We start from the raw sequence: 26,146 nt of genomic DNA, 5'->3' as shown, positions 1-26,146 counted from the left end.
TGTACCATTTACTGTCAAGGTGTCCACCTTCCACTGAAGGAGTCAGGCTACTGAAGCACCAGTTGCAGTATCGTGAGCAAGGTCTGTGTATTGTGTTGATGGTAAGCTCATTGTGCTACAGGCACACACATGAAGGGCATGTCATCTTAGGCTTTCAGGAGGTGGATTCTGAAGGTGAAGTGGCATTGAATTGAGCAGAAGGGAGTAGAGATAGATGAGCAGTTGGGATAAAAGCCCAGAGGCAGCATAACCTAGAATGTTGCAAACTTCAAAGACAGTAAAATATATTTTGTCCAAGAATCCAAAACTGGAGGTGTCCAGTTAACGGCAGTTGTTCCAGAAAGTTTAAATGATCAGCTATTTAAAAAGTCATGCCTTTCAACTGAAGAACAATTTGCTATACTGCATGGCATTTGGTGAAGCTATGACTGTGAATGAATGGTTGGTGGTGTCATAAAGAACCAAGATAAAGGGCAGAGCAGATAGTTTTGGAATAACTAAACTAACTGTAGACATAATACTAGATTACATCTATGTTTTGATAAATAACTTTTTGATGTTGAATTGTAGTTGTGCAAATATCCATTGTATATCTCATTTCTTAATTTACATACTGGAAAGAAAAACCAAAGCAATGCATCTTTTTGGACATACAAGAAGAAGAAATAGATTTTATCCTGTGGTCTAGTACTCACATAATGTATATATAACTGAAACAAATTTCACAAAATAATAATGATTCTAGCTAACACTTACTATGTGCCATGCACTAAGTGCTTTACAGATATTAACTTATTTAATCCACATAATGACACTATACTTAATTATGTGCAGTACACTCTGATATGTTCTATTCTATTTGAACGCAGATTATGTGGCTCCAGAGCCTCTTGAGTAATACAAGCACAGCACGGGAAGCACCCAGCACGATGCCTGCACCTGGTAGGCCCTCTTTCTCCACCCCTCCCCACATCCTCCTTCTCCCCAGGACTTCTCAGCAGCGCCTCCCCTGTTCACCCCAGTCTCTCTGGTACCTCTGGTCTTTCCCCCACCCCAGCCACAGTGTCACTTGTCTCCACAAGTTCCCTCACCTAAAACTGGTGCAAAGAAAACCTGAGGGGATGGGGGTGGCCGCTCCCACTGGTACTGGGCAGCGGGCTTACTCCTTGGGGACTGGCAGCTCAGGGTCACGTTGGTCCCCACACGGGGCACGCCCAGGAGACGGCAGGATGGAGGAGCTGGAGGAACTGAGGGAGGGGAGACTGGTTAAAAACTCACCCCCAAGGGACCAACAGACCCCCTCCCCCAAGCCCCCTCCTCCCACACACAATACCCTTCTGTTGCTCCATTTGCCCTTCCTCCAGCCTTTGCATCAGCCACTTGGGAGAGACCTGCCTGGCCTCCCATGGGGGTGGGGAGATATTGGAGAGGGTGTGCTTCTCACTTACCCAGCACATTGAGTTTTAAACTTCTGCTGCCATGGCCCCTCTCTTTGCCTTGACTGTCATGCACGTTCACGGAACAGAGGTAGGACCCGGAGTCTTTCTCCTGGAGGCCCTGCAGCCGCAGTGACACATTCCGGGAGGGCATGGGGTAGACCAGGGATGCTCCAGGTTTGTTTGACAGGGTCCCACTGATGTACGCCAACACCTGGTGGGGCAGAACACCTCCCGCTTACTACCTGCCTGCACTGTGCCCGCAGATTAACTAATCCCCCTCCTCCAAACTGGCAGTCTTCAAATGCCCCTCACCTGCACCCATCCCCTCTAACCTGTACCAGCCCCTCATTCACCCCGTCTTCCTAGTCACTCCCTCACCGCCCCAGGTCCTCTTCACCAGAACAGCTCTTGTTCCCTATACATTGTCTCTTCATCACCCACTTGCACTGTTTAGAAAGGTGGTCAACAACCCACTAAAACTGATTTCCCAACCCAGGAATGGGCAACCTGCAAGTAGATGAAAGACGATTAGAAGATACTGAGGTGAGATTGTTTTTTTCAATCATTGTGCTCTTTTTCTTTTAGACCTAAGGTATCAAAACTCCAGAAACATCATTAATTTGGAATGGGTCATGTCTCAGATATTCTGGTGAGGTGTTTTATACCATATAGTTCTAGATAGCTGGAGCCTAGGGTTTGAGGGAAGAGAGTCAAAGGAGGTGGGAAGTGGTAAGAAATGAGGCTTGGAGACACAAGCAGGAGGTCAGATGATGTGCTAAGGAGTTTGGACTTTGTCCCAATCATCAAAGAATTTTAAGCTGAGGGTTGACAGGGTTAGTCTTAGGTTCTAGAACTGGCTGTAGTGTGGACAGTGAATTGGAAAGGGTAAGACTGGAAACACAAAGATCACTTAAAGGCTTCTTGCAGTAAGCTAGACAAAAGGCCAAACAGTGGCAGTGAAAATAGAGAGAAGAGAACAGATTTCAGAAACATCAAAATCAGTGGGGCTGTTTGGAGAATCTGAAAATTTTAATTTATAGGATTTATTAGATCTTAACCTGTCATACAACTCACTATGTACTTCTCTACCAATTTACGCAGAGGATTCTTTGTTGTGGCCCTCAAAGATCATCAGTAGTTCATAGCTTAAGTTTTTAGAGTTGGTTCTAGAACCCAGTGAGATCCAGCTAAAACCATTTTAGGACAGTCGTGTCTGTGTTATCTCTAGGATATACTCTGTACAGACTCTTGGATTCTGATCTGCTCTCCAGTCTTCAGGAATGATGATCCTGCCTTCTTTTTTTCTAACATTACCAGAGAGCAAGAACTAAAATTCAGATCTAAGGTTTCAAATGTTCATTGTCACACAGGCACTCTGAAGGATGCTCACATCACTAGGTTGAGGTGGGATAGGAGTTTTTTTCCCTTTTGGAAGGTTATATCTGTGTAATGTTTAACAAATGTTTCAAAATGGGAGAAAAAACTTCTTGAGTTTCAAAAACAAAGACCAGTACTATAAAGAGCTTTTAACTTTTAAACAACTGATTGTTAGGATTGCTGTGATTATTTATTTCTGTTCTGGGGTTCATACAATGTGTTCTTCTGCCTACTATTTACCATTGCAAAAACTTTATTCAGTGTTGAAAATGAATGCTTAATAAATCTGTGCCTTATATGCATATGTTACAAATTATCTGGAATTTGTAATCTATGCAGAGTCTTCCCCGTCTAATTGTTCTGAATAATTGAAAAATGTCTGCATATTGGAAAAAGGCATGTGTTTTAATCTGTATTATTCTTACCTATTTGAGTTAAGAGAGTTCTTGAGAGCCAATGGAAAAACTTTTTTTTTCTTGGCACTAATCAAGTGAGTGTTATTTTGTCACTTAGTGATGCATGTTGTTATTCTTTAGTAAGATACAAACCTCTGTTTATTCTCAGACATTTTAGGAATAACAGCCATCATTTTCATATATGTGTTCTTGGCTGTATTCATAAATTACATATTTTGAGTTTCCAAATAATATTTCCTTCAATATAAATTGATACAGTAGAATGGTAGTTATTTACTTAGATATGTTTCCTAGTTACATTTTCTCAGCCTTTGTAAGACTGCTTTGTTGTAATAGCCTGAATTTTTGAAACTCACAGTATTGTTTCTCTACTATCTACCTTCACATTGCTTCATTTATCCAAATAAGTCAACTATGTTTGTAATTGATATTAATAAAACCAGAATAAAGTTCATATCTACCAAAAACTGCTTTTATTATTATTATTTTAAATTTACAAATGCTTTTCTGTAAATGGAAAGAGCTTGTTTATGATTTAGAAAGAAGAGTATGATAGGTCAAAAAGTCCCTCAACCTTTTATTGATCTCTCAACTGCCATAGACAACCTTAAGGAAGTTTTATTCATTTATCCACTCATTCAGCAAAAATCTGTTGAGCTGCTTCTGCATGCTAGGCATTGATTTAGGTGCTGGGAATACATCAGTGAACAAAACTGAAAAAACCCCCTGCCTTCAAGGAGCTTAGATTTTGGTAGAAAACAATATGATCTTTAAAATATGTAATTTAGGGGGCTGGCCTCTCCTGGCCTAGTGGTTAAGTTCGGCGTGCTCTGCTTAGGCAGCCTGGGTTTGTTTCCTGTGCGTGAACCTACACCACTCATCGGTGGCCATGCAGTGGTGGCAACCCACATACAAAATAGAGGAAGATTGGCATAGATGTTAGTTCAGGGCAAATCTTGCTCAGCCAAAAAAAATTTTTTTAAATAAATAAAATATGTAATTCAAAACAATTAACACAATTAGAAAGAAAAGCCTCAAATATGATATTCCTTGATATCAGCCTTATTGACCTCAGAAAGTTTGAGGTTTCTACCTTTCATTATGAATTAAGAAATAGAAATTCATTTGCCTTTGCTTTATTAAGAATGATTTACATGATTTTATAGTATGCCTTTTTATTGTGATATGTCCACTTGTCACTGAGGTTTGCCCCACCAAGCAGCAAAGTACAACATTGTTAGCATTCATTCAGTCATTAGATAATGAGCACCCCTGTGCTGGGTCCTGAGGTTCAGCCTTCAGCAAAACCAGGTAATGTCTCTTCTCGCTCATGCAAGTTAGGAAACATGGTTAATAGTTGGACTTTGAGAGATCAGAGTTGTGCCAATTTTAGAACAGCATAAAATATTCTTTATATAAGTAATATAAACCACGTTAAAAAATTAAGACAAAAAATCAAGAGAAAAATGTTAACTTCTTCACTGTAGCATAAGCACATATGCATGAAATGTTATTTTTCAAGAAGTGATGGTGAATCTGATTTTAATTCCTGTAAATTTACATGCGCCAAAAAAGGAATGAGAGATCTATGTGCTTTCTGTTCTTTTGAACTCCAAGAAAATATATATGTCATTCCTCCTCCTTATTTGATTCATGCTGAGTTTTGCCTGCCTCCTGCTTTTTGTGAACAGGTAGCCCAGCCAGTGGGGCCTACTCCTCACTCTGGACTGTAGTTAGGGAACCTTTCTCCCGGCTTCATTTATATGTTAGGGTGTTAGTCCCCATATTCTTGCCAAGACTGAACCTTTGGAAATGCTCAAATGATTGGCTTTTATCTATAAAAGAGGAAATATGAGCACAAAGTTGAAGAAGCTATGATGATGTAGCCAGGTGTTTCTGAAACTTGAGGAATGTGTGGGCAAAAACATGTTCATGTAACAATGTTACTAAATATGCAACAAACCTAAATGTAGGTGTAAACTCCTTTTACTTATAGATCTCACGTATTATCAAACAAAAACTTTATAAAACACTTTAAGTACTAATAAAACTAAAAGTCAAAAAAATCAAGCTAGCATTCCTTTATGGGATGATGTGGCTTAGCTGAAACTTACTTGCCTTTCCAAAGGAGGTTCTGATACTGACTGCTGCAGTGAGGTTCTTTTGAATTTGTTGTTCCTACTGTGTGCTTTGTGATAAAACTGTGCTGCTACTTTTTCTCTACTTGGACTAACCTGTATACGTAAGGCAGCTTGCTCTCCATATGGTGCCACTCTTACTGTTTTTGTAATAATAATAATGGCTAACATTTACTGAGTTCCAGCTATTAGGTGGACACTGTTTTAAATGCTCTACTTGTACTTTTTCATTTAACACAACAAATCTGTGATGAGGTACTGTTAGTAGCCTCACCCTACAGATGGAGAAATTGAGGCACAGTGAGATTAATTTGTCTAATGTCACAAAGCTAGCAGGTGGTGAAGCTAGATTAAGCAGTGTGGCTCCATGCTTTTAACCACTTGGTTATATTGCCCCTTTATGAATCATCAGCCCACCTTTATTAAATTTTGACAATTGAAGTGATATTTTGGCAACAGGGTGATCATAAACAGTCATAAATGCAATACTAAAATCACAGAGCAACACCCAGATGGACATCATTATGCTCATACATGTTTCTTATCATAGAAATAAACACAAATTTTAAAAATTCTTGCAGATAATTCATGGTGTCCTAAGTTTATAAACATAATGAGAAACATTGATTTGGAAGTCCCAAGGAGGAATTTAAAACATGTTGAAACATAAATAAAGCTTTTGTTGTAGAATAATCATTGTTATCCATTCAAGTCTTTATATAAATGATTATATTTATTGGACTACCAACTCCCCTTAAAGGAAGTAAGGAGAAACATTACAAAGTAGAATTACTTTTTGACAGTAAAAGCAGGTAATGATGTGGCTTACCAAAGGAGACCATGGAATGTCCACTACCTTATGCCTGCCATTGTCCACCTGATGTCTAAATGGTTTGGGTACTCTTCTTTTTAGAGGTGATGGGGATGAGATAGACTGTTTTATAATATATAAATATACCAAAAAGTGTATATGCATGTGAAGAAAGCTAAAAATAGAACCAGAAAATAAGAAGTCAGAGAGTGCAAGGAGTATAGCAGTAACCCAGGTAAATACGGTTACCTCAGCTATATATTAAAATGAGCTATGAATTTCCCAGCAATTATGGCAAAAAGGTAAATACAGTGACTTTCTATGCTTTTCAATGTCTCTGAAGAGAAGCATACAGCATCCTACTTTTGCAACCTAAGATGAATTTAAAGATCCTCTGATAGTGAGCTTGGATAAGCTGTTGACTTTCTCTTAGTTGTCTTTTCTGTTAAATAGGGATACCCACATGCCTTCCCTATATATGTGCTGCACTGCCAAGACCCCTCCTCCAGGAGAGAGACATGGTCCCCCCAGCTGACCGGAGCACTGATTGATGAGGCTTCTGGTTGAATTCCTCCCAAGAATTTCCTTTTGCCCAAGGGAGCTGTCTACCCCCAGGTTAGGCCCCCTCTCTGGTGGCAGCCTGAAGCCAGTCACTGGTCAGTGCCGAAATACAAAGTACAGCCCCCTTGCTTCAATTCAGGACAGCTCTGAGGGGTCATCCAAGTTCCTTTAGGATTAGCCGAGGGCTTTGCTACAACTATGTCTGTCTTCAACTTTCTCTGCCCGGTCCTGCTCAGTCTTTGTCAAGTGGTGTTCTCAAGAGCCCTTCCCAGTAAACCTGCACACGGTCTCCTCAGAGTCTGTATCCTGAGACCCTCTCTTTTAGGATTATTGTAAAAATTGGGAATAATAAATGTAAACTGCTAACCCAGATCTCAGTGCACAGTAGGCATTGAGGAAATGGTCGTTGTGGTTCACTTCATACATGGATGTTGAGCTGCATATGGAAAATGTTTGATTTTTGTAAAAGGTACAGACTTTTTCATGTGGCCATTGCTTTTAGCAATCCTCATAAAGGTAAGAATAAAATACAAAAGTTCTATCAAATGAGCTATAAAAAGTGTTATCACCTGGATTTCTTTCTAACAACTTCCTCAATAAATTCAGTTTCCCAAGGACAGATGCTTAAACTTAAAACATGTTATTTTCAGGTTTTTCAATAAAAGGGTATGTATGTGTCAGGATATGAGGGTGTATTCTTTTCATGCACTTAGACCTGTAGTTTATACCATGTAAATGCAAAAAAACCCACACTTTATGAAGTAATTCAGTATTTACCATTTTTTAACAATTGACTGAATCTTGACTTAATGCTTGTACCCAGATATCTTGATGGAGGATTTTTAATAACCTTACTTTTTTGATGATTTATCTAGATGTCAAGATTATTTCTTTTTTTCACAACCAAATATGTAAAATTTGCTAATGGAAAAAATCTGTATTATAGGTTACCTTTGCATTATAGATGGTAGTTTTTAGTAAGAAAATAACTGCAAAACTGAGAGAATCATATGGTCAACATATGAAAGAAAGAAAATGGCCATCAATTTCAGGAGGGAAAACCTGCCCTGCGGTTTCCCTCTTAAGCATTGGTCTCATGAATAGAAGAAAGTGCCTTTGTGTTGGGTAAGCAATACAATGTTGTTAACAATAAAGCTGTTTGAGGTTGTTTGGTAATGTGTGTGTGTGTGTATACATGTGTAGTTCTTAATTTTTAGACATGGTTTATTATGGAACAATTAGTGTGTAATGCAAGGTGTTTTTGTATGGGAGGGCTTTAAAGATAAATGATTCTGCTCTGCTGTCCTAGAAATATTTTAGATAATTCTCTAGAATGTGTTTTTTTTAGTTACTACATATACGGTGCCCCAGGTTATGAAGTACTGAGAAAAAGATTGGAGAGAGCTGCCAACGTAGCAACTTGAGAGGTGAAGTAGGAGTCAGATGAAAATAACCTCTAATCCAAGTCAGTTCTTTACCAAACAACTGATTGTTTTCCCCTTTTAGGTGGGGAGGAAGTTCTAGGCAAATAGTGTTATCTATCTTTGATGACTAATTTCTGTTGCTGCTTATGTCTGAAATAGTTAAGTAGTTCAGTATACCCTGATTTTTTGACCTGTCTTGTACTAAATAGAGAAGCACTTGAGGATTCCATGTCTAGAAGGATTCTTGTATCCCAAAGAAGTCCTTAAACATGACCACGCATACTAGGTATGGCTTTTATAATGTTACTGCCAAGATGAGATGTTGTGTGAGTAGCCATATGATTTACCTACAGTGTAGGGTTAAAGGCTTTATGGTCACATGAATATAGTTCGTTGAGCAATGGAAGATGTGGGGGTTTTGGTTTTTTTTTCTTTTTTTTTTTTTTTACAATTAGTGTTCTCCTCCTTGAGGGTTTTTTCTTCCTAATCTGAATGGGCAAGACCTTCAGCTGCTAGCATGGAGGAACCTACAAAATTTAGGCATTGACACTCACTGAGAATCAAAATTTCTTGAATTATTTGTTCTTTGCAAGAATTTTTCCCTCATGAAGACAGTACTGACCAGTTATAGACAGAAAAGTGAGTCGTTGATAGCCAGGTTCGGAATGAAGTGCCAGCTAATAGGATTCAGCCCTGGACAGTCCCCACAGAGACTGAGGCTGCCGAGAGGTAAGATCTCTTGGTTTCTGGTGGTCATTCTTCTGTTTGACCCTATTAAAATTCAGGGAACAATTGAGGCTTTTTCCTTTTCTATTTTTGACAGAACTACTTTGTATTCTTGAATATTTTATTTAGTTTGTAAGGCATAAGAAATACTAAAATTTGGGTGGGGCTGCAGAGTTGCATTTGGCAGGTGACCCCTCCCCTGCAAAGAAAAATGTAACAAGGTTAGATGTTTTAAAAATAGCCTTGCCCTCTACAGCTAGGCCTCCTTTGTTGCAAAGAAATTAATTTGCTTTGCTAATTGTAGCTGTATCTGTTTTATACCCTATTCTGCTCCTGCTTTTTTCAAAAGGTTTTAGGAGCCCTACCTACCTTGGATTCGTTGATTTATAAATATAATCCACTATTGTGATTGAATGATGAGTTTCCGGATTTTCTTTGCTAAGAAAAATTTGATCTTCTTGCTAGTAATTTACTACTTCGAAATTACCTTAATTCATTTACCTAATAAATGTACTTTGAACAATCCTAACATGATAGGCACTGTTCTGGACTCAGAAAACAGTGAACAAGACAGGCCTAATGCCTACCTCATGGAGTTTACAATCTAGTGGAATGGCTCCCTTAGGAAACACTTTGTGAATGGCATTTGGTAATTTTTAGATGCCACATCCCTTTGGAAGAAGTACTTGTCTTGGGTCCTCGGCTCCTCATTTTTTAAGTGAGGAAGTTGGACTAGATAATCTCTAAGGTTCTTTTCCTTTCAAAACTTTTATTATGTTTTGAAAGTTGGAACTTTATTCGCCGTTAAAGCCTTGGGCAGCTCTACCCCCTCCTGTCAATCAGTATTTATAGAAAGTTATATTAAAGATATATTTGACAAAGATAGAGACACAGATAGGTAATGAATAGTATCAAGTGCTGCAGGATTGTCAAATGAGTTAAGGACAAAGTTTGAAGACCATTCTTCTTAGTAATTAAGAACATAGTGCTTACCATAATATGAACGGTTTCAGCAGATTAATAGAGCAGACTTTGATCCCATTGGGTTAAAGACTGAATTAGTGGTGCTAGCCGGTGGCGTAGTGGTAAAGTTTGTGCACTCCGCTTTGGCGGTTTGGGTTCGTGGGTTTGCATCCTGGGTGCGGACCTACACACCGCTCCTCAAGCCACACTGTGGCAGCGTCCCACATAGAAAATGGAGGAAGACCAGCACAGATGTTAGCTCAGTGACAATCTTCCTCAAGCAAAAAGAGAATCGAAGATTGGCAACAGATGTTAGCTCAGCCAATCTTCCTCACCAAAAATAGAAATAAATAAAAAGGATTGAATTAGTGTAGACATTGCCTATTCCTCTGAGACCTTTTAGTCTTTAGACAGTGTTAAAATGTAAGATGTTAAATCTTAGCCTTTGTGACTACTAAGGAATGTAGTCAAGACTTACTTTCCTATACTTGTTTCTAGATGTGTGAATTTCCCTGTTCTCAGTTGTTACTTTAGGTAATTTATCTAGCATCTATATCGATAAGTTAATCAGATAATGATTGATCAAGTACTATGTGATACAATTGGAACAGATAATCAGCATAATTTATGAATTGTTTAATATTGCTTAATTGCCACTTTAGAAAAAGATTTCTTCCCCAGCAGTTGGGAAAAAGTGCTATATTTTTGTGAAGGGTAAATTGATATCTTTTTATGCTTTTACTGATAGAAGTTGTTCCTTTCAAGAAACAGGGGTATTTGGCTAATTTGCCTCTTAAAGGAAGTACTAATGCTGCTTTATCTCAATGAGCAGGACATTGAGCAGTCTGGACAAATTGTACTTAGACTGGCTTGTCCCAATCTGTAGAATCTCTTGTAAAACCTAAGACAAATTAAATCCACCTTATTTTAGGGTTTCTGACTAATACTTGTTACATTCTTTTATGTAATAAACAACCTCATGGTATAGAGCAGTTTTTTCACTCGAGGTTCTTATGTGGGCCTTTCAGAGAGTTCCTGTTCCCTTTGAAATTGTATTGAACAGTTTTGTATGTGCATTTTTCCAGGGAGGGGATCCATGACTCAAATAAGTGAAGAACCTCTATTGTGGAGAGGAAAAGGAAAAGGAAAATTTAAGAATAAAATGATCTTTCACCTGCCAAAACTTCCTGTAGCTCCAAGAACTGGGCGGGGGAGGGGGTGTTGTGAAGCAAGTGCTGTCTTTTTTCATTTTTGGGGTTTTTGTTTGGTTGGTTTTAAAGGATTGAGGTGATTGGCAAGTCAGTTTGCCAGATTTTAATATATAGAAAATCTAAAAGTTCTGCTGGCCCCAGATGGATTTTGCCTTAGGTGACTTCCTAATCTTTAGTTACAGTTCTGTGTCAAGAGTTTATATAGAGTAATTTATACTATATTCTTAACATCCCTCTTACTGTGTGCAGAAATGTGTTTATTTATTTAATTTCTGCTTTTTCAGGGTTTTTTCTTTCCTACCTTTGGTGCTCACAGTAAGAAAATAAAACTAAAGAAATTTTGAGTCTTCCTTAAAGATATTGAAATAGACTCTGTTTTTTCACCTCAATTAACTAAGAGCAACTAGTTTGTAATAGTTACAATAGTTTAAAGGAAGAAAATAGATCTCTTTCACAAAGACTTTTTTTGCTTCACAATACACAGCTGCTTAGACTGAGGTATTGTTTTTAACACTTTAATAAACAATCAGTCACTGGAGACTTGCTCCCAGTGTAATTTTCCCTATCTCTTGTGGAATATAAAATATGATTTTTGAGACTTCGTTTGCAAATAAGTGTATTTTTTATTTAATCATTTGGGTTAAAAGGATCTCAAATTCACCATATTTAGTTGGCAGAGGGTTGAGATAAACTATATAATCCATTTCTAGTATGGCCATTTTGACAACTACATTTGAAAATCTGTTTCACTGCTTGTTTTTTCTTGTAACATTGTTTCCTGCTGTTGTAACTAAGCTGTCCTCCATGCAGTGTGACTTCATTTTTCCCCTGACATCTTAGACTGATCATGCCAGTGTTTTCTTAACACATTTATATAGCTATTATGCCTTATTTCTATTCCTCTTTATTATATACCCTGTTCCACCTGCAGTCCGTTCTGTTAGAACAATGGTTTTGTCCTGGTGATTATTTTATGACTGTGTTAAATGGGGCAAATTTTGAGAAAATGCTTGAGCCAGTAGCACAATTTGTTGGCATATGTCCATATGATTTATTTAGTTTGCTTCCTACTTTGCTATACCAGGGAAGAATTCAATTCTTCCCACTTCCCGAAAGTCAAAGGAGGGACTAGAGGACACTGAAGCAAAAGAAATCTTTTTACCCCAGAAGTAGCTTATATAATGTCAGGAAGGGCTTTGATGAAACCACTGGCCCTACTTATAGATCTTATTTTCCAAGCCTTTCATTATTTTATTTGCCCTTTTCTGAACTCTACAATTTCCCTCTCTTGTAGCTGGTTCGATGCCCAGAACTGAATGCTGTGCTCCAGCTGTGGCCTCACCGGTGCTGAATAGAGAGGAAGAGCCACCTTCATAGCTTACATGTGATTCCTCTGCTTATACAACCCAATACTGGATTTACTTACTTTGGCAAGATAGCTGCATTGTGCACTGTATTTAATGTTACGTGTACTGTAATCCTGGGTCTTTCTCTGCATTGCTGCCGTTAAACCCCCAATCCTGCCAATCTAAAACTCCTGCCTTTGTTTACCTGCCCTCCTCCCCCGTAGACCCCCCTTACATTCATCCACAATGAATGTCATCTTTATTCTCTCATTTCCTTTCACTCTAATCTTAAACTTTGGCAAAACTTTCCCTGTGTCTATAAATTGTCAGTTGTCAGCCATCTTATTTTTCTCCCTGCTTTGGTAATGGGATGTCTTTCAAGTCTTTTCTCTGGTTTTCTGCCTTTTAAACACTTAGTCATTACACACTTGGCACGGTGGATTTAGTAAGCATTCACTTGGCATTTCTTCCAAATCAAATACCTATGAACTCCTCCAATTTGACCACCCGGTCAAGTTGTTTCCTATACTTTAGTTCTTCTATCCAGATTATCTGGACTCTCCTGACTTCTGTCCCTATGACTTCATTCAAGATATAGTACTATGTCATAGTTCTTCCCCAGGGAGGAGACAGTAATATTCATTTGCCATGGGAATGTCTAACAATAAGGAAAGTATTGTTCTTCTTAATTGTGAATAGAATAGTCTTTAATAATATTAAACAAATTCTTTCCTCCCAATATCTTAATTTTTAAAAAAATGCTAGAACTTATGTTATATAAATTTCTAAGATGAGTGAGGTAAAGGAAGAAGGAAGGGAAGCAAGGTTTTTGTGTTGAATAGGAAATGGTTCTCCAAGAAAGCTAAATAGAGGTTCTTGTTGGGTTTGAACAAGAACCTGTCTGAAACGGGAGATGAGACTTCGTTTTCCCTAGATTCTGGAGCATTATTATCTTAATCTCAGATTGAGAGTAGGCTTTAAAGTTGCTTTATTTAGGACTGTTAACACAGTCATACAATCATTTAATTGTTTGCTTTGGTTAATCATTTGGAGTGTGGAAAGTGTAACCTTTTCTGATTTATAATGAGTGATAAGAATTGGAAGGTCTCCCTTGTCCTTTTTATCCATTTCTAAAGTCCCTCTAGTTTAACTAAATCCCAGTGTTTCTTATAGTAGCAGTCAAGCTGATGTTTGAGTTCTTCCCTTTTTTTTTAGTTGATGTGTCCTATTTAAACAGCCTTCGCTTAGGTCTGTGGTCTTTACTGAACCAAGAAGTTACCTTTTATGTATATTTATGTCTTGAGAGAGTTAAAATCAATTTGGAGATCTTTTTAATATTATTTCAATACATCAGATTCCTATCATATGGATTTAGGAGTTAGCAAACATTTTTCCTTAGACCCCTAATAGATATTTTACATATCAACATATTACACGATTAAAGTGTATTACAAAGTCAGAGGTGGCAAGATCTGTTAGGCTTTCTCGATGAAATATAAAATATATCATCTGACTATTCTTTCATATCTAAAACCATTAGATATTGCTAGTTTCCGTATTCACAATTACATAAGCCAAGTGAAATTTTAAGCTCAATTTGGTGCTTTCAAAGAAAGTAAATCTTTTCTGTGGTTTCCCACCATGTATATTGTCAAAGGTTGGTGGCTTTGCTTATGCCTATGTCACATCCTGATAAGTGTGGCACCTTTCTTCAAAGGAACAATAGTTTTATTCCTTGACTTTTGAAATAACCTTCGGTGACAGAACCGACTAGGCTCTTGTGTGCTGAATACTTTTCTCTAGGCAGCCAGTACATAGTGAGCAGTGGCATGGTTTCCATCTCCATTTATGGCCTTGGAAGGGTGAAAGGGACATGGCTGGGACTCTCCATTTATGGTCCTTAGAGGAGTTGAAAAGAGTGGTTGGGGTGTTCTTGGAGGCAGAAACTGGATATTGTGAGATAAAAATAAGTTGGTAGGGGATGTTTGCAATTCAAATTCCTATCCCTGCGAGGAGGGCAGAGGGCACTGGGAAGGGGGAGTATTTATGCAGAAAGTCAAATGAGATCTGCTGCAGGCATTTGTCGCCTTCCATTGGAAGGGTTGTCCATGACACATTTCCCAAGTTCATTTCTGATTTGTTCTAGAAAGTTCTGTGTTATATAGTTGTGACTGTCCTTTACAAAGAGAAAGATGGAACACGTTTAAAGAGTGTATTATCAGAAACCTCAGTTCTTTAAGGCATCATTTGAGGCAGCAGAAGAGTTCTCAAGAAAGGGAGAATGAGGCAGGTGCTTCTGCAGGGGGTAGGCTGGCTGGTTTTAAGATGGTTTATGACTCTAATCATTATTTATGTCTGAGGAATATCATCTTATGTGTTACGCTTTTATTATTCCTTTTTGCCCATCTGGATTTCTGGCCTCAAGGGACAGATCTGCAGAGTATTTGACAGAGTGCCTTGTAGTTTGTCAACTGTGATTTAAAGATACTGAACTTTCATGGAGGCTTTATAAAGATTATTAAGAGTTGTTTTAGTTTGGTGAGAAAAGGTGATATATTGGCTTCTGGAGAGTAATTTCACATTTAGGAGAAATTTGTAATCTGGCTAATGTGTATAAATTAAGTATGAGGTGAACTGGTTTTGCACAGTTGAGTTTTGGAACTACCAGGGAGAAAGGGTCTTGTCTCAAGAAAATTCTCAGAGTGAAGCCCAGTAAAGTAGAAGGGAGTCAGAGGAGAGAGACTGAATGTAACTAAACTGAATTTGGAAGCTGGGACTAAGTCCTTGATTTGTGTTTGGAATATCATATAAGATATGCCAATAAACTAAGGAAACTGGGCTAATAATCAGAAATATGCATTAGCTGACCATGAAGAGAATTGAAGGGTTGTGCAAGATAATAAAATTATCTAGGTTTTATCTGCAGACTTGCATAATGATATTTATTTGCTGTGCCATGAAGCAGAAAAAGAAGTGAAATACCACCCTTCCACCTCACTTTCCCTCAAAAAAAGAAATCATTGGCCTCATTTATTGAGTTGTTTAGCTGGAAGTTTGAGTTGGCAGAATAGCCTAGTATTATTGGCTAATTTTTAGACGTAGGTATTATTGTATTGTTTCTTGATAATTGACGTTTGAGGATGGGAATTGGTAGCATTATTGATTTGACCTCTTTTAAATTTTAGCAACTTCCCCAAAGACAGAGTGAGTTAGTACAGAATATGAACTATGGAAGTAATATGTTTTACTAGCTAATTCGTTTAGGTAATTTTTTTTTACCCTGTATTCCTTCTTAATCAATAGTGAGGAAGGTTATATTCTTTGCTTTGGGAAATTCTTCTTTCTGTCCTCTCTCCCCCTCACTTTTTCCAAATTCTGGGCACAATAGCAGCTCTTTCTCTTCTGTGGTAGGTGTGCATCCTATTGGCTGGCTGGTATTTCTTGTTTTCTTTTTTTTTTCTTATTCTTTTTAAAAGGGGGTGGGGGTATAAAAATATGTGTATGGGGTACATGCAATAATGTTGTAATGTTTCTTGTTGTTTAATGGATAATTAATTGCCAAATAATTGTTTGAATTATAACATGTTTGAGTAAATGCTAAATTAGTATTTTTTTTCTAATATAATAATGAATTTGAAATCTAGCATTCCTGTAACAATGTGTCTATGTTTGTCTGTCTGTGTCTGTCTAATAGTAATTAATGTCTGTGGTCCGTACCTGGAAGAGGAAGTACAGCTTTAAAGGAATAACAAAAGACTTTGTGTCTTAGACCCTTCGCAGGTGTTACAGTCGGGTGAAAGAACATGGTGTTGGGAAAAGAAAGAGCAGTTACACATTTGAACAGTTGGAACAGGTGTTTGGTCAGGGAGGATGGGATGCTCAGCCCTGCCAGCCTGTACTTATTAACAGTAGTGGCTTGTACCAGGAGCTGGAGTCAGATGGCAGCACTATGGAGGAGTATTCACAGGAGGACTGGGGAAACCACAGTCAGGAGCTCCATGGCTATCCCACAGATCAGGAATTGGGTAAGAAAGCTAATATATATGATACTTATGTGTGTGTGTGTATGTACCTTTATATATGCACCAGTACTTAATATCTCAAATATCTTTTGATACTGTTCCCACTGTCAGCAAAAGCCGTATAGCCAGTGTCTTTGGGGCAATTTGGGCGTCCTTGGCTTAGCCTTAAACTGTCAACTAGTGCTTGGTGTTGGTCATTTGGTGATTTGGGTAGCAGCAAAATTCCTAAAGACTCAGAAGAATTCCTAATTCTGAGCTACACAAGAAGCTCAGGGACAGGTAGACTCCTTTGCAATTTTAAATATCCTGCACCTCCTAGTTCTAAAATGACTGCCGAGAGTATTGACTCTTGGATCAACTGCTATAGATGTAACTACCTTTTCCTTCCTTTATTCCAAATACTTTTTCTTTTCTGTTTGTGATTTGGAAAAGGTGTACCCCCAGACTTTATTCTGAACAAAAAATGAAGGGAAGCCTCAGTTTATCTTGCTAAGAGCTGGTATTGGAATTTTATCAGTGATCATACTCCTTCAAACCTCAAAAGGGATCCCATCCCAACAGTAGCTGGAATGATTTATGCATAGTCTTAGCATTAAAAATGAAAAGAAAACTCCTGCCATCAAATCCAAACTTGTGTGGCTTAATTAAGAGGGCATATGTGCTTGTTTTTTTGTTTCTTTTTGCAGTAAATGCTCCACTTTTGATTTTCATAATTTGGAAGTACGAATCAAGTGTCTGCTGCGGTCACTGTGCTTTAATAGCAAGTGTATGACAGTGCTCACTTCCCAGTAGATGTTCTGGGTCCCCAGGGAGGTACTCAGGCAACCTCCAAGGGATAAGTAGGACTGGCACTGTAAATGTGCTTCCTTAGCTTAAGATAATGTCCATGGGCAGAATTTATAGAGTTCCTGATGACGGAGAAAAAGGATTAAAAGGTAATATTTCTTAGGACTGCTGTTTTAAAAAAGAATCTCAAATATTGGGAGAGAGACAGAAGAAAGAGGCTATAAAACTGTAAGGCTAACACAATATAAGAGACAGACTTAAAGACTGGAAGAATAAAAAGGACAGATGCTCAGTGATCACTGCCTATTAATTTCAAAACAGTAATAAGGTCTAAATTACATTGGCATCCCTTAACTCTGGTTTTAACCGTAGAGAGTTAAGTCACCCAAACTTGGGAAAAAAATAACACGCGGAGTATATTGATCCTGATTTGGGGGGAATATTTGCTCTGTAAAACCTACATAGAAAACCTAAATAGGACAGAATTATTTTCATTCTTGTTCCTTTAAAAACCCATGTTTGCAGTGAAATTAAGCTTTAAGCTCCCAGCTAGAAATCCGCTGGTGACCTTGAAGAATTTTATACTTGTAGAGCTTGTTTCTGATTGTGCATATAAATGTATGCATCTCATTATATGAGAGTAATATTTATAAGTCTGGCATTGGACAAGGTTTGACACTAGAATTACAGCCTCACGTTGGAAAGTATGGAATGAACAGTAAACATTACTTATCTACATAAATGTGTGCCACCACTTAGGAAAATATAACTTGTTTCAAAAAACTTTGCTTTTCAGATGATATACCTGTCACAAAGAGAACATTAAAAATAAAACAAGAGTCTTCTGAAGAAGCACAGTAAGTAGATACTTCACTTTTCTACAGAGTGTATTTATCAGAGTTTAATGACCATTGGGAAGGTCCAGAAGTCGTTGCTGTAATTAGACATGCTGTGGGAGTTAGAGCCATGCCACTCAGGGAGCACGTCTAGTCATTCTCATCTTCTTAGCTTAAGTTTTCTAGTGGTTAGTCTAAAATGTATATAACAAGAAGAAATAAATGTGTTACATGAAAATAAGCCTGTTTATAGTGTTTGCCTGTGTGTGAATGTGGATATCTGGATGTTTAAATAAGATACAAAGATGAGCTACAGGCCCCTGAGTTTATCTGCAGTTAGGTGAAATGACCGGAGGGCCAAAGGGACACTTAAATTCCTTATAATATTACGTTTTTGGAATTAAAAAGCAAGCTCTTTGATGACCCATTTATACATTTAGAAAAGGAAGCAGTTGCTGGAGGAAAGACTACGGAAGTCCAGGGCCAGGGTCTTTCCACTGACTCATATCACCTGATCTTCCCCCAACAGTTCAACATTACTCTTTTGTAAGAACATCACAGTTCTCTGAGTTACCAGTGATAGTGTGTTTGCGGTTCTTTTAAATAACTTTAAGTAAGTCCCTGATTAAATTTAATTACTGAAGAGAATATATTAAAAGATAAATTTAGGGGCCGGCCCGGTGGTGCAGCGATTAAGTGCACATGTTCCACTTTGGTGGCCCCAGGTTTGCTGGTTCGGATCCTAGGTGTGGACATGGCATCGCTTGGGAAGCCTAGCTGTGGTAGGCGGCCCACGTATAAAGTAGAGGAAGATGGGCATGGATGTTAGCTCGGGGCCAGTCTTCCTCAGCAAGAGGAGGATTGGCAGCAGATGTTAGCTCAGGGCTGATCTTCCTCAGGGGAAAAAAAAAATTTAGGGGTAAAGTGAAAAACAGCTTTTTTTTTTTTAGCTGGTAACCTTGTAGTATTCATAACCCCAGTTGCTCTTGTATACTTCATTCCACACATGTGATCTCGATGTTTAAGAGAGAGTGGAAGGAAAGTAGAGAGGAAGAGGCAAGTTGGAAAGGCCTGTGATAGATGACAAGCAATACAATGCAGAAATATTAGTTGTTTTCATTCAGCAAACCACCACCACCAGCCCTTTGCCTTTTTCAGAATATCTCTTTGAAACCAAAGAATTCCCACTGTCAGCTGATTCCATGTCAGGGGAGAGGGTGAAAATTTAGGGATCGAGAATTGTTCCCCAAAATTATAACTATTTCCCACTCCTCAAAAAAGAAGTTTATCATTCAAATCAGTAAGTTTGAGGCCATCACTTGTTGGGAGCTGGGTCTCTTTTAAAATTGTGACATCAAAATGTCCCAAAGGAAGGGAAACTGACAAGTTTGACAAGTATTTTTAAAAATGAGTTATTACAGGGGCCAGCCTGCTGGCGTAGTGGTTAGGTTTACATTCTCTGCTTCAGTGGCCCAGGGTTCATGAGTTCAGATCCTGGGTGTGGACCTGCACACCGCTCATCAAGCCATGCTGTGGTGGCGTCCCACATACAAAGTGGAGGAAGATTGGTACAGATGTTAGCTGAGGGACAGTCTTCCTCAAGCAAAAAAAGACAAAGATTGGCAACAGATGTCAGCTCAGGGCCAGTCTTCCTCACAAGAACAAAAAAGTTATTACAAGTCCATACCTTCAAACCCGTATTCTTCAAAGAATTTGTTGTTTCTTTCACTGAAATGACCCATCTCTCCCTTTAACCCCTGGGCACCCACAGGAGAGGCCCAGTTGATGTAACTGGGGATGAACTCAAACTTCACAGAGTTCGTGTTACCAACCGAAAACCGCCTGAACTTTTCTTGTGGTTGGAACTTGAGAAATGAGGAAATACAGCATACGGTTTTCAGGAACCATTTAAATAACTGGGCCTAGTTCTCACTGTGCTCTATGGCTTCGAAAAGCTGATACGAGTCTTGAGCCCAGGGAGCTTCAGGCTGCGATCAGATCAGCAGAGCAGGCTCTACAAAAATCTTCAGCCTGTGCTGCCTCTTCTCCAGGTTTCAGCTCACAGGGTGACAGATTTTAGAGAGGTTCCTAATAGGAAATTTATTTTCCAATGCAACAGTTTCCTCAGAACTGTTCCTTATTGATGAATTAGGGCTTTGACAGTGCTGAATAAAATAACTTCATTTGGGCATTGGATTTTCTTACTCTGTAGTTGTAGGTGGGATTAGCCTGAATTAGCGGACATACCCTGTAGTGACATATACCATCCTTCATCCATGAAGAAGAGTCACCACTTATTTATCAAGTACCTGCTGTAGTCAGGCATCAGGATACATCAGGGAGTAAAACAAACATTTCTGCCCTCCATCCCAGCTCCTTAGCCTAGTCCTCCTTGAAGTATTTCACAGGAGGATGAGGAAAGATGGTGGCTATGAAAGGTAGTTTTTCTGTAAAGCATAGACTTCTGCAGAAATGTGGTCCTCTGTCTTAGCCTCACCAGCACCACAATCTAAATATAAGAAGAGTGGTCATCGAGTGCCTTTGTGTACCCCGAGAAGAGGAACAGTTCGCCAGGAATGCAGTGATGTCATCTAGATGGCCACTCTGATACTGGAGAAGCTTTCGAGAGAAACTAAAGGGTTGGGGATGAATCCAGGGCAGTCTTTGGTTCCAAGAAGCAGCTGATAACAAAATATTAGCTGTTTGTCATCTCACAAACAGTCAAGAACAGTGAGAGGAAGGCTGAGAATGACTCTGGGGAAGATTCCCTAGTTTGTTCCAAAGGCGCTTCCACCGGAAGGTATGAGAATTTACTAGGAAAGTTTTAAGGATCTGTCTCCTCCCAAGAAGCTGTTAGCGAACCAGCATGTACACCCTCTTTTCTTGCCTATGTCTGATTGTATGTGAATGTGGTAGTTGAGTATTTTTGCAGTTTAAACCTATGATTGATGTAGAGTATAATCGTTTAATTAATATTTAACAAACTTCAATCCTCCAATATCAAAGATTAGCCATACCTGAAACAAACTTGTAATTACATATCCTTATATATATGAATCATGAAGTATCAGTTATAATTGAGAGTTAAGCTGCATGTGAAACAAGAGTTTTCCTGTCTTTTTTGTCTTACTGTTAACTATCCAAATCAAAATTGAAATACTTTCTATACTTTTGCTTCCCTTTATAAAATATTTTCTAGAACAGTCTCAATTCATTATCTTGAATTTTTCTCTCTTAAAACGTAAGCCTGATATGGACCTTTCCATCTGAATTCTCAGATCTTCAATCTGTGCCAAACTGACAGTTCTTTTTTAAGTTTGGGAGTAGTAATGATTTTCAGACAAATAGAAGAAAATGTTATTTTGTTTTTGTATCAAGGCATGAGTCATAATCAGTTTTATATTTTCCTACAGTAAGCATCTATGGGCCCAAATTATTGAACTTCCAGGTTAAAAATTAAGCTATTCATTATTTTAAGTGATACTGGATACCCTTCTGAATGTAGCATCCTTCACTTGCATCTTATGATCAATAGTTACTAAGTTTAATACAGCCAGACTATACAAGTCATAGAAAGCAGTTTATCATTAATTCCTAGACAATTCCTAGGGGTGAGTGTTTCTCAGATTTTAGCACTATGATTATCTAGACCTGTACTGTCCAATATGGTAGCCACCAGTCGCATGTGGCTATTTAAATGTAATTTTAAGTTAAATATAATTAAAAATTTAATACCTCACACTAGCCACATTTTAACTGCTAATGGCTACCACGTTGGACAGCTCAGATATAGAACATGTCCATCATTGCAGAAAGTTCTGTTGAACAGTGCTGATCTAGACACCTGAGGAATTTGACTTTTATTTCTCTTTCTAGGAAGAGAGACATCATGCAGAATATTGTACAGATTTTGGAATCAGTACAGTTGAAATGGGAACTATTTCAGAGCTGGACAGACTTTTCAAGGCTTCATCTTTCTAATAAACTGGCCATTTTTGGAATTGGTTATAACACCCGTTGGAAAGAGGATATCCGTTACCATTATGCTGAGATCAGCTCCCAGGTACCCCTTGGCAAGCGACTCCGGGAGTACTTCAACTCCGAGAAGCCTGAGGGACGTATCATTATGACCCGAGTGCAGAAAATGAACTGGAAAAATGTCTACTACAAATTTTTAGAGATCACTATTAGTGAAGCTAGGTGCCTGGAGCTGCACATGGAAATTGACTGGATACCCATTGCCCACTCCAAACCAACGGGTGGCAACGTTGTTCAATATTTATTGCCAGGAGGCATTCCCAAAAGCCCAGGCCTTTATGCCATTGGCTATGAAGAATGTATCGAGAGGCCCCCCTCACCCCACATGGAGCGACGTTCCCTGGACGCCGGAAAGGAGGGCCGGATTGACTTGGAAACCCTCTCAGCACAAGCCTCATTACAGGTGGAAATAGAACCCACCCGAATTATCTATTGCTACCTCGGGATTGCTGAGGTCAGGACTCTGCAGCAATGCTTATTTTTACATTTCCAAGCAAATACCAAAACCTTCAGCAAAGATTGGGTTGGTATTAATGGGTTTTTGTCTCAGAACTGTATTGTGGATCCTGGAGTTTCCCCCAAATCCATCTATATCAAATTTGTAGAAGTAGAGAGGGATTTTCTTTCCGCTGGCTCTTTGGTTGAATGCCTGGAAAAAGCCATTGGATACCCCTTAAAATTTAACAACTGAATGTCATCCTTCATAAGGATTTGGGCTCTTACCTCCCTCTTCTCTACTCACTTCTCATTACCCAGACTGTCCTTCATTCAGATGCTGCCATCAGACTCTTCATGGAAATTCTTTCCACGATTGGGCCGGTACACCTTCTAAGGAATCATAGTAGACTCTGGGCAGAAAAAACAGACCTCACCTGAAAATGCTCATTTTGAGCAAGCAAGATATACAGCGAACTTGCATGGTGGGTCAGCTGTTTCTTTTTTAAAAACAAAAACCAATTTTTAAATGGATTTTAGAGCCCTGATATAAACAAATGTAGGTACATTCCATATTGGACAAAACTTATACTTTGAGTTTCATATGAAATTGAAAAATTGTATTTTTTTCACAATGTTTCATTTTTACACATCTCTATGTCTCTATATAAGTATTATTTACAACCCTGAATAAATAAGCAATAGATAATGGCAAGTTAAATCTTGAGTCACAGTAAAGAAGACTGTTTTTCAATATCACCCTTAGCTACTATTGTATATAATTTAGTTTCATTTTTTTCACCAACCAAGTGTTTTGCTATTCCCAATCAGTGTTGCCTGCAAAGACCTTTGTTTCTGTGATGTACCAACTTTATGGTTGTGTTGCCATTTAAACTTTTTTTAAAAAAAACAAATTAAAGGAATTCCTGGCCTCTTGGCGTCCTAGTTGAGCTTTTCGTAGCAGAGTTGTAGTCGCACTGGCAATGGGGGCTGTGCTCTGACTTTGCTGCTAAGAATGAACAGAACAAACAGCAGGATGTTTCAGTGCCTTTCGCTCTCTGTATCCCACTAACCAATGTCAGTATTTCTTGTCAGAATTCCAGATGTCATTGGACATTTCATTTAGTATTTCTTTTTTGAAAACCACTAGGATATTCCTTCTGACTCTAAGTACATGAATTTGTAAGAGACTTTCAGTCCTCATCTTTACACTCAGTAATCAGGGGCATCTCTCTCAAGGGGTCCAAGTGGAGAATTGATGTCATCATGCTGCCCATGAAAAAGGAGAGAAGACCCCCCAAATTTTTTTAAATGATCCATAGGATAGGACATTGTAAGGTATCACTCCATTGGGAAAGTAACCATCACGTTTAGATCTTTCAGAGATTTCTCTGGGTCAACTAGCATTCCACTTAGAGGTTAGTACTCCTGGCTAAGAACCAGCCTACTAGGAGGGTAGTCAAGGATCACTTTGGTCTCATGGCAGGGCCTTGATTGATTGGTTATTTATCTTCCATGATCCCCCAACATCTCTCAGGTGCTCTACTTTAAATGGACTGAAAATCCAGGTAAGAGCTATAATTCTCCCCATTTTTCTACATTTTTGAAGATAAAATTGCATATTGGTAAAAAAAAAAAAAAAACACGTTTTTTTCTGTCCTGCAACCTGAATGGTCTCAAATCAGTTCAGTGATTGTTTTCATTCTGATATCGCTTGGTTGGTTGCTGCTTATTTATTTTTCTAGTGGCAAAAGAGCTTATAATCCATGGGATAACTGTTATTAATGTCATTTCAGTCTAGGTTTACAGAGTTGGCTGTTTTCTGATGTGAGCTGCTAAACGTGAGTGCTTGTTCAGGGAGAGTATTGATATTCTGGAATGTTTGAGTGTAGTTCCTCATCTCCCTGGGCACAGTCTGTAGGCATGGGCCTTAGGAAATTCTCATGAATTTGCTCTTTTTTGGAACTTGGAATTACAGACCTAAAGGCTGAGGCTCCATTGACCATCTTGTAGCAATAATCTCATAGTATTCAGTGCTAAGTGCTGCAGAAAAAAAGCATTATTACCAGGAGTACTACATGGCATCCCCAACCTTTGCCACTGACCAACCCCAGAACTAACATTATGCTTTATGCATTTTTTCTTTCTTTATTTTTTTTGAGGAAGATTAACCCTGAGCTAACTGCTGCCAATCCTCCTCTTTTTGCTGAGGAAGACTGGCCCTGAGCTAACATCCGTGCCCATCTTCCTCCATGCTTCATGCATTTTTTCTCTCTCCCACTTAGCTGGGGCAGAGCACTTGGGGAGCACTGAGGGAGGATGTTTTGGATCTACCTAACATTACTGAGAATGGGGCACTGCTAGACCACCATGAGCAGCACGGAGAAGATGGCAGAGACGGACCCACTATGTGTTTTCACCACTTGGCTTGGGGTGGCTGAGGGGAAGGGGCAAGAGGACAAAGCTGAGCTTTGGGAAATGGAGACTTGGAAAGAAAGTAGCTTGCTGATACTGAATATCCTGTCTCTTTGGCCAGAACAATCTAGAAAAGAGGACAGCAGCCTGTCAGATAACTATATGAGCATTGCTAAAATCAAAAAGTGGAGTATTTAGACCTTAATGAAGCCTTATAACTGATTGAAGGGGGATGGAGACGCTATTCAAATGTAAGAATCAGCATTAGAAAATACTTTAGAGATAAAAGATGAGGTTGATTGGAAGAAATCTAGTGACCTGCGAGTCTCTTAACACATGAAACTCTGGACTTAGTTCTTGCACGCAACATGTTTATGCAAGCAGTTCCCAGGTCACTCACAGAGCACCTGTGCCAACATGCTCATTTTACACAGGGGTGGAGAGCAATATGCACCCTAAAATTCATCTTAGCAAAAACTTTCAGAAAGTAGTAGAGCTGCTCTGGTAACTTCTAGCACTTGACTGCCTCAGGGTCAGAAGAAAAAAGTGATTAAATAGGAGACAGTCTGGAAAGTTCTTTGGGGTGAGGGCAGTGACAGTGAAGGGACTGCCCCTGTGTCACATGGAGACAGTCACTGCCTACAGATGTTTGGTTGCAGCTTTCCTTCCGATGTTGCAAATTATTTGGGATCCAAATTCTGAAGGAAAAGTTAGCTACAGAGTGAATGTTGAGGCTCTACCCTATGTAGCACTCGCTAGGATGAGCACAGGCTGTGTAGTGCTTTTGTGTTCCTGGGAGGTACAACTAGAAGGCTTTGCACTGCATTTCTTGGAAGGAATTACTTATTTGGGGTGACTGTACTCTGGTCTGGAAGCAAAGGGATGTTTACAAGAGGTAGTTTGCAATGTAGACTAAAGTCAAGAAAAATTTAGATAGAATAGAAAAACCAAACCAATAGCCCCCCACCCCAGACACTCACTCACAATCTACTTGACAATTCCAGGTTTGTAGGTCCCTGGGCAGTTACCTATTTCTGTTGCCTTTGCTGCCACTGAGCTGCCAAGTATTAGATTCCAGGGTTTGCATGAGCAGTCTGGCGTTTGCGTAGGCATTTCTCAAAGCCACTGCCTGGTAGGTATTTGAAGAGCAGCCAGGCAGGTCACACTAGGAAGAAGCAGCTGAGAGGGTCTGTGGGGCAATG

The 26,146-nt window shown here is 39.0% G+C and overlaps 2 protein-coding genes across 9 annotated transcripts in view; one reads left to right on the top strand and one right to left on the bottom strand.

The window, feature by feature from the left end:
- The window catches only part of MSANTD2 (Myb/SANT DNA binding domain containing 2), a 30,235-nt gene extending 6,782 nt beyond the window's left edge, over positions 1-23,453 (top strand). The window contains exons 2-5 of one of the 8 annotated variants that reach the window (XR_006891960.1): positions 870-942; positions 12,361-12,450; positions 16,338-16,437; positions 18,017-18,052. Coding sequence is in view for 5 of the 8 variants with exons in the window: in XM_046685936.1 (XP_046541892.1) it covers positions 16,182-16,437; positions 18,017-18,077; positions 21,933-22,785 (1,170 nt within the window). In the remaining 3 variants the exon portion in view is untranslated. Of the gene's footprint in view, positions 1-869; positions 943-1,935; positions 1,983-12,360; positions 12,497-16,181; positions 16,438-18,016; positions 18,078-21,932 lie in introns of those variants that run through there. The other 7 variants (XR_006891958.1, XM_046685938.1, XM_046685939.1 and 4 more) reach the window with 7 other exon arrangements.
- On the bottom strand, positions 984-1,650 carry LOC124252437 (endothelial cell-selective adhesion molecule-like). The gene is made up of 2 exons (XM_046685941.1): positions 1,449-1,650; positions 984-1,247 (listed from the first exon to the last, which is right to left on the bottom strand). Exons 1-2 carry the CDS (start codon positions 1,588-1,590, stop codon positions 1,066-1,068), a joined length of 324 nt encoding a protein of 107 aa, XP_046541897.1. The 5' UTR covers positions 1,591-1,650; the 3' UTR covers positions 984-1,065.
- Positions 23,454-26,146: the final 2,693 nt, after the last annotated feature.

The sequence above is a fragment of the Equus quagga genome, chromosome 14 (genome assembly GCF_021613505.1).
Source record: "Equus quagga isolate Etosha38 chromosome 14, UCLA_HA_Equagga_1.0, whole genome shotgun sequence".
In the NCBI taxonomy this organism is placed as follows: Eukaryota; Metazoa; Chordata; class Mammalia; order Perissodactyla; family Equidae; genus Equus; species Equus quagga.
This window is presented reverse-complemented; position numbering and strand designations above follow the sequence as displayed.